General features: G+C 47.9%; 1 protein-coding gene across 1 annotated transcript; it reads left to right on the forward strand.

The window, feature by feature from the left end:
- The first annotated feature begins 4,091 nt into the window (after positions 1-4,091).
- Htr1b (5-hydroxytryptamine receptor 1B) lies at positions 4,092-5,294 on the forward strand. Its single transcript, XM_042687104.1, has one exon. It carries the CDS (start codon positions 4,092-4,094, stop codon positions 5,292-5,294), a length of 1,203 nt encoding a protein of 400 aa, XP_042543038.1.
- The last annotated feature ends 9,818 nt before the right edge of the window (positions 5,295-15,112 follow it).

The raw sequence follows: 15,112 nt of genomic DNA on the forward strand, positions 1-15,112 counted from the left end.
CGAACCAGAGGTACCTGGAAACAAGCCTCTACCACATGGGAGGGGGCTTGTGTGGTGCCAGGGGTCTCCACAATACCACCAGAGGCCACAGAAGTATAGAAAGCAAGACCTCAAAGAAGCATCTGCATTTGTCTAAGTTGGCCTGGTTATGTAATTAGGAGGACTTGTAGGGTCTGCTCTGCCCAAGGCAGTGGTGGACAGGGTAGAGCTACAGCTAGTTCTGTGGGGTGTCTCTTGTGCTGATGTGTGCGAGCATTTCTTCAGAGCTGTCTAGGTAAGACATGCTCAAAAGGCCCTGCAATTTTCAAGCTCCCCACAGCAACACCTCCTCCAGGCATAGGGGAATGGGGAGGGAGTTCCTCCTGCAGCACCCCCCTCTTCAGCAAGTTCACTTCCTTTCTCAGGACAGACTTCATGGCAGTTGCAAGGTTATCTTCTACTTAGCTTCGGCTGAAATCCCAAGGCCTGCAACTAAAAGGAGAGGAACCCTTTAGTTGGCTATTGTGTTCAGTCGACTGATAAATCCTATTTGGCTACTCTCTCTCTGTGTGTGTGTGTGTGTGTGTGTGTGTGTGTGTGTGTGTGTGTGTGTGTGTGTGCCGATACTGGAGATTGAGTTTATGTGCTATCCCCTTACCTTTTTTTGCTCAAGGTTGGAGCTCTACCATTTGATCCACAGCTCCACTTCCTGCTTTTTGTATTTTGGTGGTTCATTGGAAGTAAGAGTCTCATGGACTTTCTGACCCTGGGCTGGCTTCAAACTGTGATCCTCGGATCTCAGCCTCCTGAGTAGCTAGATTACAGGTTTGAGCCATTGAGCTCCTGGCTCTATTTAGATTTTTCCAGCTCCTTCTGTCCTTGCTCCTCTAGCTGGGGCTGCTGGGGCTGCAACCTTGAAGGGAGTGGGGTTAAGATCCCAGGGGAGTTTGGGACTGAAGCCTGGGGTGCAGGGTGGGAGCTAATCAGTATCTCAGGCTGGACTAGCTTTAAGAATCCTTTGCTTTTTTAATCCTTTCACGGGCATGAAGTGGAGAAGACAGGCTACAATGCAATGAGGTTCTCTCCTGAGTTCTACCAAGATCTGGAAACTTCTGAGTGCTGGCTTAAATGAATTTATACAACCCAAGAGAGAACAATCTCAAGGCGACTTCTGCTCAGCCAGCTTCTGAGGATGGAGAAAGCCACAGGTTCCCCCGCCCACCCCCCACTTTCAGGCTCCTGAAACAGAAATAAATAAATAAAGATCTCCCGCAGTTGTTAATAATCTTCTCCGCCTTCCTCCTCTTCCTCCCCCTCCCCCGCCCCAATAGTTCTCTCAAATCTTCCTTAGCTCCCTTAAGATTGCCGGGAAAGAGTTGGCGGGCACCCCGCGCTGTTGCAACCTCGCTAGGGCTGCGTCCTGGTCTGCGCCCCCACCTAGCGGCTCCGGCGCGCCGCGGCGCTCGGAGCAGAGCGCACAGCAGTTTGCAAAACAATGAAGTCTCGCTGGGAGAGGGCGCGGGGGGGGGGGGGGGGGGGGAGGAGCGGTGGGTGAAGGGGGTCGGAGGAGGACCCAGGCCTCTTCAAAAGCACGGAACACCGGGCTCAGCACCCTGGGGGAAACGTCGGGTGTTCAGAGACTGCGACCGAGGAAAACGACTGTGGTTTCGATTGTGGCCAGCACCGGGGGACGTCTTGGAAAACTTCCACCTTCCGCCACCCGTGCCTGCGCTCCATGCTCTTCACCTCACTTAGTTGTGTGTGTACTTATTCCTTGTCTGGCTGTCCTATGATGTCCAAACTGGGTCCGGAGGATCTGCCCCCCACCCCTGCATTGGTTTCCCACACTTGGGCGGGGGAGGCACCTGCCAGAGATGGAGAATTCTGGTTTTTGTTGTTGTTGTTTTACTTGATTTATTTAGAGAGCCACAAATTAAGGAAACTTGGAGGGGAGGAGGGTATGAACCCAATAAAACGATCTTTTGGGGGGGGGCAAAGAATCCCAATTATTCTCCTTCTAAAAGTGGACCATGGCTCAGTTTATCACCAGTTCGGAAAGGGAGACTCGGAAATAGACCTGCACTGGCTTGGTGAATTCAATTCCAGCGCAAACTCTGCAATCAGCAGGTCAAGAGCAGATGGGGACCTTGAAATTCCCGGTGGGCAAATCGCTTTGTCCGAAAACTGGAAAGAAATGCTCTGTCCTTCCCCCACCCCGAGCTGCCTTTGACATTTCCAGACCCACGTTTGTATCCTCTGCTGGTGGTTCGACGACGGAGTGGAAACCAGGCTTCTTAGAAGGCCCTTCCCCCTTGTCGGCCTGCAGCTATGAACAACACCCAGATGCGTTTGTGGAGGGCCAAGGAAGGCCACCGAGGCAGGGCACAGCTGGCGACGGCTCCCTGGTGTCTTTTTTTCCCCTTGGGTTTTGATGACCTCCTTTTGTGGCAGGTGGAAAGGGGGCCTGGGGCTGCTTGCTGAGCCACGGGGCCTCCTGGGGCTGGACCCCTTCACCAGCCCGGGACTGGTGAGGGTGAGACTGTCACATTTTGCAGACAGCTTCACCCCCCCCCCCCCATATGACTCCCGGAGTTCAAGGCATTGAATGACAAGCAGAAATGGCTAAAGCTAGCGCTGAGGACCGCAGGCCGTGTGAGCATGCCAGGAGTTAAGGATGGCTGGGAGCCAGGAAGTATAAAATGCACACATTGGCCATTTCCTTCTAAGGCAACCTCACTGGGGCCTCCTCCTAAACCTGGGTGTGGCCCTCGGGGTGGGGTTCGATTCCAGGGTGCAAGACTGGGGGGGGCGAGCCCCGCGGCCTTTGGGGGTGGCTAGAGGCGGTGGGAGGTGGGAGCCTAGGTCGGGACGCACACCCCAAGTCTGAGCGCTCGCCCAAGGGCGTGGGGCGGACGGGCGGTGCGCACCGCGAGCGCCCAGGCCGCGGACACCACATCTGGATGCCCGCCTCACATCTGCCATCTGTGGGTGACAGGTCCAGATCGGGGTCAGGGTGTGTGTGTGTGGAAGCCGGGGCGCGGGGCGGTGGGTTGGGGGAGCCGAGAAGGAGAAACGGGGAGCGAGGGCTGTAGGACCCGGCGGGAGCTTCCCGAGCTGGGGAGGGAGCGGGGCGGGGGAAGAGGCGGGAGGGAGAGGACGAGGGCAGGTGCGGGGTGGCGGGCGCCGCACGAGTTGCACGGCTCCGGCGGGCTGCGCCCGGACTCTATAAAAGGAGCCCGGCGGCTCCGCGGCTCATGCCCGCCGCCGAGGCCGGTGGCACGCGGGTTCCACCAGCTCCCCAAGACACCTGCCCGGCGCCGGCCGGTGTGCGGCTCGGGCTGACGACGGCAGCTGCAGCCCCGGACCCCCCCCCCCCCTCCGACCCCCGTCCTCCCGTCTCGTGGCTTGGTCTCCACGGGGCTCCCCGATTTCTCCCCACCCCAAGTCTGTGGGTCACCACCAGCGTAGAAAAGTGTCCCCAGCTGGCTTGGGGCGCGGGGGAGAGGGCGGGGCGGGCATGCGACGCGGGGACTCCTCGCGGCTCCGCCAGCCTTGGTCTCGAGTGGGAAAGTCCTGCGGGAGGAATCGCCAGATCCCGGCGCGCCCAGGGTAGGAGAGGCTCCTAGCAATTGGGGTAAGAGCTCTCTCTCTCTCTCTCTCTCTCTCTCTCTCTCTCTCTCTCTCTTTCGCTCGCTTGTTCTCCCTTGATTTCCCCCCCCCCCCCGCCCCCTTTTCCAGCAACACTTCTTCCTTCTGCACCACCTGCGTCCCCGCCCCCCCCCGGGGGCTGGGCGGGGTGGGCCAATCTCCTAATCACCCCTCCACACACACATTCCCCCCCCCCCCCTACAGCCATCTAGGACAGGGCGTAGAGCGCAGCCCTGGGGCCCCGGCGCTGAGCGCGCGGGAAGTGCGGAGGACGCGCCCGCCCACCGGGTCGCCAGCCGCGCCCGTGACCTCCACTTGGAAACTGGGCGGAGGACTTGAGCGAGAAGCCACGGAACTGACAAAAGGCAGAGCCACCGGAGCCCTGGAGTCTCCATGGTCCTTCCGTCCTCGGCTCTCTCTCGGGTCCGCCGCAGGCTCGAGCGCCGCGAGCCAGCCAGAGAGCCATGGAGGCGGCCGCCGGAGCCCCGTGCGCCCCAGCCCCGCCGCCGCCGCCGCCACCGCCACCGCTGCCCGCGGGGCCCCACGCCGGGCTCCTGCCCGCCAACCTCTCGGCCACCCCGTCCGCGGCCAACTGCAGCGCCGCCGCGGGGACGTACATCTACCAGGACTCCATCGCCCTGCCCTGGAAGGTGCTGCTGGTGCTGGTGCTGGCGCTCATCACCTTGGCCACCACGCTGTCCAACGCCTTCGTGATCGCCACCGTGTCCCGCACGCGGAAGCTGCACACCCCGGCCAACTACCTGATCGCCTCGCTGGCCGTCACTGACCTGCTCGTGTCCATCCTGGTGATGCCCATCAGCACGGTGTACACCGTGAGCGGCCGCTGGACGCTGGGCCAGGTGGTGTGCGATCTGTGGCTGTCGTCGGACATCACCTGTTGCACGGCGTCCATTATGCACCTGTGTGTCATCGCCCTGGACCGCTACTGGGCCATCACGGACGCCGTGGGCTACTCGGCCAAGAGGACTCCCCGGAGGGCGGCGCTCATGATCGCGCTGGTGTGGGGCTTCTCCATCTCCATCTCGCTACCGCCCTTCTTCTGGCGCCAGGGCCAGGCCGGGGACTGCCTGGTCAACACCGATCACGTCCTCTACACCGTCTACTCCACGGTGGGCGCCTTCTACCTCCCCACCCTGCTCCTCATCGCCCTCTACGGACGCATCTACGTGGAGGCTCGCTCGCGCATCCTGAAGCAGTCGCCCCGCCGGCCCGGCAAGCGGCTGACCCGGGCGCAGCTCCTCACCGACTCCCCGGGCTCCACGTCCTCCGTGACCTCCATCAACTCGCGGCCGCCCGACGCCGCGCCCAGCGAGTCCGGCTCCCCAGTGTACGCGAACCAGGTGAAAGTGCGCATCTCTGATGCCCTGCTGGAGAAGAAGAAACTCATGGCGGCCCGCGAGCGCAAGGCCACCAAGACGCTGGGGGTCATTCTGGGGGCGTTCATCGTGTGCTGGCTGCCGTTCTTCATCATCTCCTTGGTCATGCCCATCTGCAAGGAGGCCTGTTGGTTCCACATGGCCATCTTTGACTTCTTCAATTGGCTGGGCTATCTAAACTCCCTCATCAACCCCATCATCTACACCATGTCCAATGAGGACTTCAAACAAGCCTTCCATAAACTGATTCACTTGAAGTGCACCAGTTGACTAGCCCACGGCCGTGGGGTCGCCGCGGCGACCTTTGGGCACCAAGTTGGGTTTTGCCACAGGTAGGTGGACCCTTCATTTCGCTGTTACAGGGTCGAAGCAAGGCTCTCTCTCTCTCTCTCTCTCTCTCTCTCTCTCTCTCTTTCTCTCTCTCTCTCTCTCCCCCCCCCCTTGAGCAAGGGCAGTGGATCCTAAGAAGTCAGGACCACCCTGAGAAAGAGAGAGTTCTGGAAGGAGAAGGGCTCCAACTAAACTCGAGCTTCCCCGCTGAGGAGAAGAGCGGTTCCCCTCCTCCCTCTCTGGGGCTCAGCACAGATTCTGCCCCAGCCAATCACAAAGAGGGTTGTGACTATGGAAAATTGATGATGGCTGGGGGAGGGGGATCTCCTACCTGCTTTCAGAAGCCTGGATGACGCCCACCGAAGCCAGGGGTCTTTGTGGTTGTTGTCTGAAGCTTGTCTGAGAGGGACATCTACCCACAGCCTGGCAGTTCTTGAATGGAGACACTGAATGACTGGTATGGGGGGGGGGGGCGGACAACTTCGTGTTCCAGCTTCATTTTCAAACAGTTACTTTGGCATCCTGCCCGGCTTCAGTGTCTGCCTATTTTACACTTGGAGAAACTTGTGGATTTTGGTGCTTCACGCCCTAACTGTGTGGCTTTGATGGTTCAGAGAGACATGGAAGAGTTAACTGCAAAAACGCTGATACTAAGATCTCTATTTTTATTATGGTTGAAAATATATGGGGGTGGGTGGGTGGGGAGATTACACTGAGAATCAACACTCACCGTTGTTTGTTTTCTGCCCTTTGCTAATTTTCTTGTAAGACTTCTGTTTAGCAAGCATCCCACTACAACTCAACAACTCAAACCAAACATTATGTGTGCTAGTGCCAAAGTCTGCAGATTGCTTGTTTCCCCCCCCTCTCCTAATTTCATTTATCTGTCATTTAAATCCCCACGGAGGGAGGGCCGGGCGGGTGACTCCGCCCAGATTGCTGCTATGTGTTTAATTGTTGCCATTGGTCAAATGGATTAATGTTAGGTTATCTTCTGTACCTTAAGGAGAAAAGTATCTTTATTCTTTCACCAAGCCACTAAAGGTTAAAGGGAACTGAAGAAATAGACTTGGTTATTATACACACAAGGGGGAAAAGTGGGCCATAGGAAGATGTATATTTTGATTTGTAAAAAAAAAAAAAAAGAAATCTTCAAATGCATGAGATATTTTTCTGATAGTCATTTGCACTCTCCTTCCCATCTGTGATTCCATGGTGTGCAAACATAATCAAGAAACCAAGAGAGAACTAGTTTCCTTGTCCAGAAACCTTCCAAGTGCAGCAAGAACCCTAAAAGTTATACCTGACAAAGAAGAAAGTTTCTTTCCCCTTCCCATTGAAGTTTGGCTAGGAGCAATGATTCCTAGAAAATGACAGGTAGGGGATTACTGAAGCTGAAAGTCAGCCTGCTTTCCTTATAATACACAAAACCAAACCTCAGGCTTACTGAACAATCGGGAAACTGGGAAAGGTGTTTAACCTTGGAAATTTGTCACTGATTTGACACCTCAGTGAATATAGGAGATTGGAAATCACTCAAATATGCTTCCCTTGTCAAATTTTGACCATACTTTGTATTTCAAATTGACTCCAAACTCCCCCAAAGAGAGTCAAATCGCATCTGAAAGATGAAAAGATGTACCTTAATCAAAAGCAGTAGCTACAAGGAACAGCTGCACAGATGTGGAATACTTAAGATGCCAAAGAAGATCCCCACCCCTTTCTAGAAAGCTTTCTGCAGTTGCAGCCCTTTGCCTACAGATGCACCTTGTCTTTATAAACTGGATTCATGCCCTGCATGAAGCTCCCATCCAGGTCATCAGACAATAGATGAAGGGCACTGCTTGTCTACTTCACGCAGGGGCGCAGAGGCCTTCACTCTAGGAGTAATGATTCTTGAAAATACACTCTTCAAAAGTTCACCTGTACTGTAGGGAACAAAAAGGGAATTTTTTTGGGGGGGGGGAATCACAATTGTACTTGTCACTGGAGTAAGATAAAACTTTAGGCTCTAGATAGTCCTCTACTTCTGCTGGATTCCCAATTTTCTTCGGTTGCTCTGTGTGTGTGTGTGTGTGTGTGTGTGTGTGTGTGTGGTGTGCACACACAGGCTCGCCTGTGAAATGTCTCCTATGGAGAAATGTGCCTAGAGCATGGTATTTGTTTTTATGTTAGTAATATATTAGTCTTCTGTTTATGCAGTGGTGGGGCTGTGTTTTCTTAGAGCCTGAGAAGCAATTAAGTCAATTTCCAAGAGCCTTAGGGGGAGGGGTAATGAAACAAATAGCCACTTCCAACTGATTTCTTTGTAGGACACCTACAAGGATCCTGTCCTCATGTTAACAAAACACGGTCAATTTAGTCAGATGGATTGTTTGCCATTTTGTAAATTATCCACTTTAATCCTTGCTTGATAATTTGGCTGAATTGACTGAATTGGGGGGCATAGCGTATCAAGTAGAAGCTTGCAAACTCTCGTAGTTATAAACGATCTAGAATCACCATCCAGCATTGCACGTGATTAGGCAAGTCATCGGACTCATCTAAGAGGGGTACAGTGAAGACTGCTAAGCTCCTTTCCAGTTACTGTAATGCTAGGAGCACAGTTTGTTTAATAAATGAGTCACTTGGCTTTTTTGTTGTGGCAGAATACAATATGGCAAATGGAAATGTTTAACTTACATAGAAATGAAAAAGAAAAATCAGTTTCATTGACTGTGGTAACCAATATTTTCCATCTTGTTTAATTGCACAAAATTTCACACAGATATATGAATGTATACTTATAAAAATACCAATATTGTCTTGTGTTTTAAGGAATTTTAGAGTTTCCTTTTAAAAAAATAAAAGGACACTGCTCCCACGAGTGAATGTTTAAAAGTTCAGCCAATTTCTTATAGAAAAATTGTTTTTCAATTTGCTTCTCTATTTTGTTAGTTTCCTTTTCCTTCCTTCTTTCTTTCCTTCCTTCCTTTCTTCCTTCCTTCCTTCCTTCTTTCCTTCCTCCCTCCCTCCCTCCCTCCCTCCCTCATTCTCCCTCCCTTCCATCCTTCCCTCTCTCCCTCCCTTCCTTCTGTTCTTCCCTCTCTCCCTCCCTTCCTTCTGTCCTTCCTCCCTTCCTCCCTCCTTCCTCCCTCCCTCCCTTGCTTCCTTTTTAAACCTGGAAACTCTGAGGAACATAATTCACTCAAAGCAGTAAAGTCTGATTATGTGTATTTGATGAAGTTGCTATGTCCGAAAATTGCCTTTGGTATGTCCACCTTTCAGCAAATGTATGATTGGAAATGAAATTGAGGAAAATAATGAAATAAAAGTCCTTTTCATGTTAAAAAAGCAGTTGTTTCATTTATTTATTCTATTTTTTGTGCTGGCATTGTGGACTGAACTCAGGGCTTCACACTCTTCTTTGGTTATTTCTCTCATGGGTGGCACTCTCCACTTGAGCCACAGCTCCATTTCTGACTTTTTAGTGGTTAAATAGAGACAAGAGTCTCATGGACTCTTTTTTTACCCAGGCTGGGTTTGAACCTTGATTCTCACAGTTCAACCTCCTGAGTGAGTAGCAAAGATTACAAACATGAGATAGTAGTTCTATGATTATGGGAAGACTGGTTCACTGAATTCTGGGGTTGTATTTTGAAGTTTGAGCCTTCATGAGAAATGGACTCCTGTTCGGTATCACAGCAGTAGCCTGATATGCCCTACCTTGACTTGCAGAGTTAGTTTATATCTGTAGAGACAATTTCAAGGGAATTAAGCAGATTGGGCTCTGGGCTCTGCAAACATCCTCCACCAGAGGAGTTTTCTAGCATTTTTATATGGAGTATTTTGTCTGTAGGCTAGGCACTGTGTTTCCAAGATACAGGAGCATGATGAAAATACAGAATGAAGCGCAGGAGGAGCTGGGTTGGTAAGAAACTTGGTGAGAAGGGGAGACTCCAAAAGAGTTACAGGGCCTTATCTGAAAACCAAGCACTGGATGTGTCTTTTACAGCCAGAAAGTCCCTGGGACAAAAATGGTTGTGTGTTTCTCTTCTAAACCATCGCCTACTTGCAAATGGTTGCAAAGGCTTGCAATCTACCCAGGCGTGCTTGAGTCTATTTAATAAGGAAATCGGTTATTGCGAGACCTGACAATGATTTTGGCACTCAGAGAAGATACTCCAGTTAGAGTGGAGGAAGCCTCTGTTTCCCAGTGCCCGCAGCATAGATAATCAGGACTTATTGGGAGCAGGTACAATGGGGAAGACCAAATCACCCTGAAAAAGAAGATGTTGGCTAAACGAGAACTGATTTAGCTTTTCAAATGTCTTGCTAGTCTAGATGACACCCAGTCCAAAGGACAAATGGAACACAAGAGATGGCTCCAATTCCCAAGAGGAAATTGCCATATGTTTAGTTTCTTACGGTACTTTCATTCACCTTTTTTTTTTTTTGCCTGAAGATTTAGTTGTCTCTTCCTAGAGGCAAAGTTCCCAGCCATATCCATTTTCTCAACAACTTATTTTCTCCTGTTAAAAAAATCTGCATGAAGTCATGATTGATTTCCACAATGCTGTGCTTAATTTTTGTTTTCATTGCAAATGACTGACTGGGCAGTCAGAAATTCGGCATTGTAGAATAGAAAATTGTTGATCTCAATGCAGATGTAAGTGGAGAAAGCAAAAACCTTTCCACTAGGGGCAAAATCCTGGTGATTTCAGATGTGAGAAGTGTTTGGAACTTTCATCCAAACCCACCCCAGGACTATCCACCAGGGGGCAGGGTGCCTCTAAGTTGTTTAGCTGATAGAGTCTCACAGTTCCCAATCTCGAAATCCTTCTTCATGGAGTTCTGCAAGTGGTATTAACTTCTCTAAGCTCAATGAAAATGAAGATCTGCGAGCCAAGGAAGGGGAGATTTATCACTGATATAAAAGCAGCACATTTCACAGAACTCAAAATTCAGGCAGAGATCTCGAAAACAAAGTGACAGTTTTGCTTCATATATGCAAATTTGACTATTTTATTAATGGTTTTTTTTGAAGCATTGTGGCCTTTTATTATTATGGCACTGAATGAAACCAAAGGTTAAAGGCATTTAGTCAATAACGGGAATAAATAAATACATAAAGGGAGCTATTCACTCAAGTTTCTTTGAGGAATGGTATTATTTATTTTTTCCCCTCTCTACGTTTTCCTTTTTCAGAAATGTCATTGGGATCCTGGAGATCCCCATGGTAAAAAGTGTTAAAGTGCCTGCCTAGACAAGAATGAGCCCCTTGAGTCCCCCTAAGTACTAACTAAAACAAAGAAACAAACCAAACCCACATGTTGTTAGTTTGAGGCAAATCCATCAATCAAAGCAGAGCAGACCTATTTATTGATAGGTGTGTTCTTTTGAATAGATGTAAGTCCTACTTACCGCTTCATGTTTGCAGAGGCAGACACTTAGGTCTGTGTGATTCAGGCCCTTCCTTTGAAAAGAGGCATACATAAATGTGAATACAAGCTTATGGTTCACAAAAATAGATTTTTGTATAAACAAATGGAACCTAGAAAAGGAGAAGATAGATGCAGTGGTATCATGTTACTCCTTTGTAACACTACTGCGTCTCTTCAGCATTTTCATTATCCATGAGAGGGAACTTTCTTTGTGTCTTTTTTTTTTAACCATCGGTCAGTTAAACCAGACTTTCACAGCCAAAATCCACATTTCAGGATGATATTATAATTTTCAGTTCACCCTAAGAGACAGACAGATCCTAAAATTGGAGCAGCTGACAGTGCCCTAAAACAATTCCCTGTATAGTTTATATAAGAAAATCCCCATTTCTTTTAACTTTCTTGTGTATACCTCAAAAGGAAAACCTTTCTTTTACTATTAGTTGCAATTCCCTAGAATAAGAATGGTCTTGTAACATTTCCGGTACCAAAGCGAGCAGATGGTGATGAAGGGATTCACTTATGATGACAAAAAATAAAAAGAATCCAAACTTCTTACTTTAATGATGTGGGAAAGCATGACTCACATCCTCCCTACCTCTGTGGGTGCCTTCCACACCGGGCTCTGTGATTGGCTTTCCTATATTGTGATAATCAGATTTGTTTCTGAGTATGGTGGCCATGTTGACCCATGGGTTTAAGGTGACAACTGTACCCAAAAGGCCTTGGGACCTTGAGGTAGACAGTTGTGCCCAGGGGTAGTTTCCCCTGTTCCTGTCTTGTGAGCTCATTTGTTGAATCCAGTTGGTGACAGCTGGTGTAGACCTTCTCCCTTCTCGGATTCATCACTTTCTTCTTTATTCACTGAATCAGCTCAGTGGATTTAGCATTGGTTTGAATTGCTTCTGTGTAGAAGTGCTTTTCTTGCTCCTTGGCTTTCCATCCCAGTTTTGCCTGGCCTTTAGGTTTATGAGACTTCTACCTTTTGCTCTTCTCCTTGTGGCTTTTCTACAGAGTCTTGCAGGTTATGGTAATCACAAAGTGGGAAGTTGAGGACCAGCGGTGGCATGGAGGCCTCTCAGAGAATGTATAATCTAGAAAGAGTCGACTTGAAATCAATGTCTGTCAACCAGTTCTTCTGTTAAGTAGTATCTCCTATATATGTTAATGTATATCAATCGATTCATGTTATCTACATATGTATATATATGTGTTATCTCTATATATGTATGTATATCTATATCTTTTATGGATATGTTTTATCTATCTATGTATATATGTTATCTATATACGTATGTATATTATCTATACATGTTATGTGTATCTATATATATGTTATGTATATCTTTTTTTTCTTGTCAGTTGTGGGGCTTGAGCTCAGGGCCTGAGTACTCAAAGTACCTGGGCTCTTTTGCTCAAGGCTAGCACTCTACCACTTGTGGCTTCTTCATTGGAGATTCGAGTCTCACAGACTTTCCCACTCAGGATGGCTTTCAATTGAGATCTTCAGGTCGTAGCCTCCTGAGTAACTAGGATTTCAAGCGTGAGCCTCCAGCACCCAGCCTGTATCTGTATTTGTGTAGGTAAGAATTAAAGGTGGCAATGCAATTGCTTTTAGCCTTGGTTGGTCATTTGATCTGTCAAAAGGGCTTTAAAAACCCTTTGCTCAGTCCCTGTTTCAGACTGATTAAATTATATTAGCTAAAATAAAGCCTGGTTTCTATATACTGAAACTTCTTTCCAGAAAATTCCATTGTGTGGTCAGGGTTAAGACCCACTGACAATGTGTAGGTAAACCTCTTGTACTGCACCTAGCATGTGCCTGATCTATAGGAATGGAAGGGGATCTATGAAGGAAATGTGAAGTAACCTGGTTTGGGCTGTATGCTTTCCCATTGGTGCTTCTCAGAACTGCTGAGCCAGTGAGCCAATGACTTAGATGGAGGAGTTGGTTAAACTAGTCTCCAACTCAGTAGTTCTATGGAGCGACTAAGATTTTGCAATCCTAATTGGCTCTCGGAAGCAGGTGATGACACAAGCCAGGCCAAGTGGCCAGCCATCAAGCATCTTTCAGAAGACTTCACTTGCTTAGTTACAGAGCATCTGCCATTCCTTATTTTGCAAGCAAAACAAAACTATCCAACCTGCAGATGAGAGCATGTACAGTATGCTGTGTTTCCTTGGCTTGTTTAGATGACTTTAAGATCTGAACTTAAGCAACTATGACATGCTTTCCCTTAAATGATTTTATCCAAGATTTTCTTTTTTTAATGGCAGTACTGGGACTTAAGAGTCTGGACACTCACTGTCCCTTAGGTTCATTTTTTTGGGGAAAGGGGGGCAAAGGCACCAGTCCAGGAACTTGAACACTGGGCCTGAGCCCTGTTCCTGAGCTTTTATGCTCAAATCTGATGCTCTATCACTTGTGCCACAGCTCTAAACTTCCAGCTTTTTGTGGATAATTCAAGAAAAGAGTCTCACAGACTTTCCAGCCTGAGATGGCTTCGACTGGAATCCTCAGATCACAGCCTCCTGAGTAGCTAGGATTACAGGTATGAGAACCGGGGCATGGATTTGTCCTTTAGCTTTTTTGTTCACGTTTGGCATTCTACTGCTAGAGATACACCTTCCCTTCTGGCTTTTTGACTGTTATGGATCTCACGGATCTTCCTGACCAGGCTAGCTTTGAACCTTGAGCCTCAAATGTCAGCTGACTGAGTACTTAGGGTTACAGGCTAAAAATGTGTTTTTTTGTTTTGTTTTGTTTTTGTTTTTTGGCCAGTCTTTGAGCTTGAACTTGGCCTGGGAACTGTCCCTGAGCTTCTTTTGCTCCAGGATAGAACTCTACCACTTGAGCCTCGGCACCATTTCCAGCTTTTTCTGTTTATGTGCTACTGAGGAATTGAACCCAGGGCTTTATGCATGTTAGGCAAGCACTCTACCACTGAGCCACCTTCCCAGACCCAGACCCACATTTTAAAACCTCAGTCTACCCTACCAAAAAGGACTCACATCTGCATGTAAGCCAGCATATCATGACCCCCTAATTCAGCCAATTTTTATGTCATTGCAAACTAAGAGAAATAAAAATGATTAAAAACTGAAAAGACAACTACTAAGTAACAGACACACAAACAAATTGGAATATGGTGAAGCCTTACCTTCCCTGGTAATCAGCTTTACTTAGTAACTATGTTTGGATGCCTTTTCTTCACATGTGATTCATACAGATTTAAACAGTCTATAGATACTTATATTTTGTAAACACAAACAACTATTTAATCAGAACTTTGCATTAATTGTTTTATTCTCAGTGTGTTTTAGAGAATTTCTATCTTCAACTTCTGTCACAGACTCTTTGTCCCTCCCTACTTCCACTCCTGAAAAATTTATCCATCCATGAGACTGGAGCCTAGGCTGAGTTACTTAAGCCTAAATTGGGAATGAAAAGCAAAGAATCCAAGACTCCTGCTTGGGAAGGAAGCTTTCATTTTAATTCTTTTTATTAGAATGTTTGAAGTTAGTAACCGGTGTCAGTATGTGTGGAGGATTTTATTCTATATCACACAAACTCAGTTCAAAGTCTTCCATTTCCTCTGTGTATAATTGTGATGCTTAGATTTTAGCCGTGATGCATTGTTGGAAATTCGCTTCATTTTCAAGAGAGCAGAGTTTGGCGAGGGGAGCACCATGAAGCAGCACTGAATTTCTGCCACATAATTTAAGTTACACCCAAGAGTGTAGCTGTGAGCTGAGAATTGTTTCTATTATTTTATTGTTCGCATCTTTATCACACATTAGCTATGACAGCAATTCCATGCAGCTTTTCAGTTTAGAGATTTGGAACAACCTCACTTGAATTATTTTTATTCAGAGTAGACTTGGAAACTGCATTATGACATCTATTCTACTTATTCTTTGAGGAGAGTGTTTTCAGAATGTTCTCCGGCATTAAAACAGGATAGGGCTTCAAGAATGCATTTTCAAGTACAGTATCTCAAAGAAAACACAGCTTTCTTTTTCTTTGCTTCTTTGCTCCCAGTATCTTGGCCTGCCTAGTCTGACTCCAACTTCTACCACAGAGCGCTCAATCCACACCCACTAATTCTTCTAGAGAAGTTACAGATAAAAAAATGCACACTTAACTGCTGGGTACAGCATTATTAAATATAGGTGCTTCTGCTGTAATGACTAATGCTTCAGGAGGCATTTCCCTTTCATGAAATCTTTACTGACAAATCTATAGCTCCAAAACAAGACAGTTACGTCTATTTTTACATGAAGTGACATTCCTCAGTGAAAAGTAGATTCAGGAAAAGCACAAGACGTTTTCAA

The sequence above is a fragment of the Dipodomys spectabilis genome, unplaced genomic scaffold, assembly GCF_019054845.1.
Source record: "Dipodomys spectabilis isolate Male_0828 unplaced genomic scaffold, ASM1905484v1 ptg000102l, whole genome shotgun sequence".
Taxonomy (NCBI): domain Eukaryota; kingdom Metazoa; phylum Chordata; class Mammalia; order Rodentia; family Heteromyidae; genus Dipodomys; species Dipodomys spectabilis.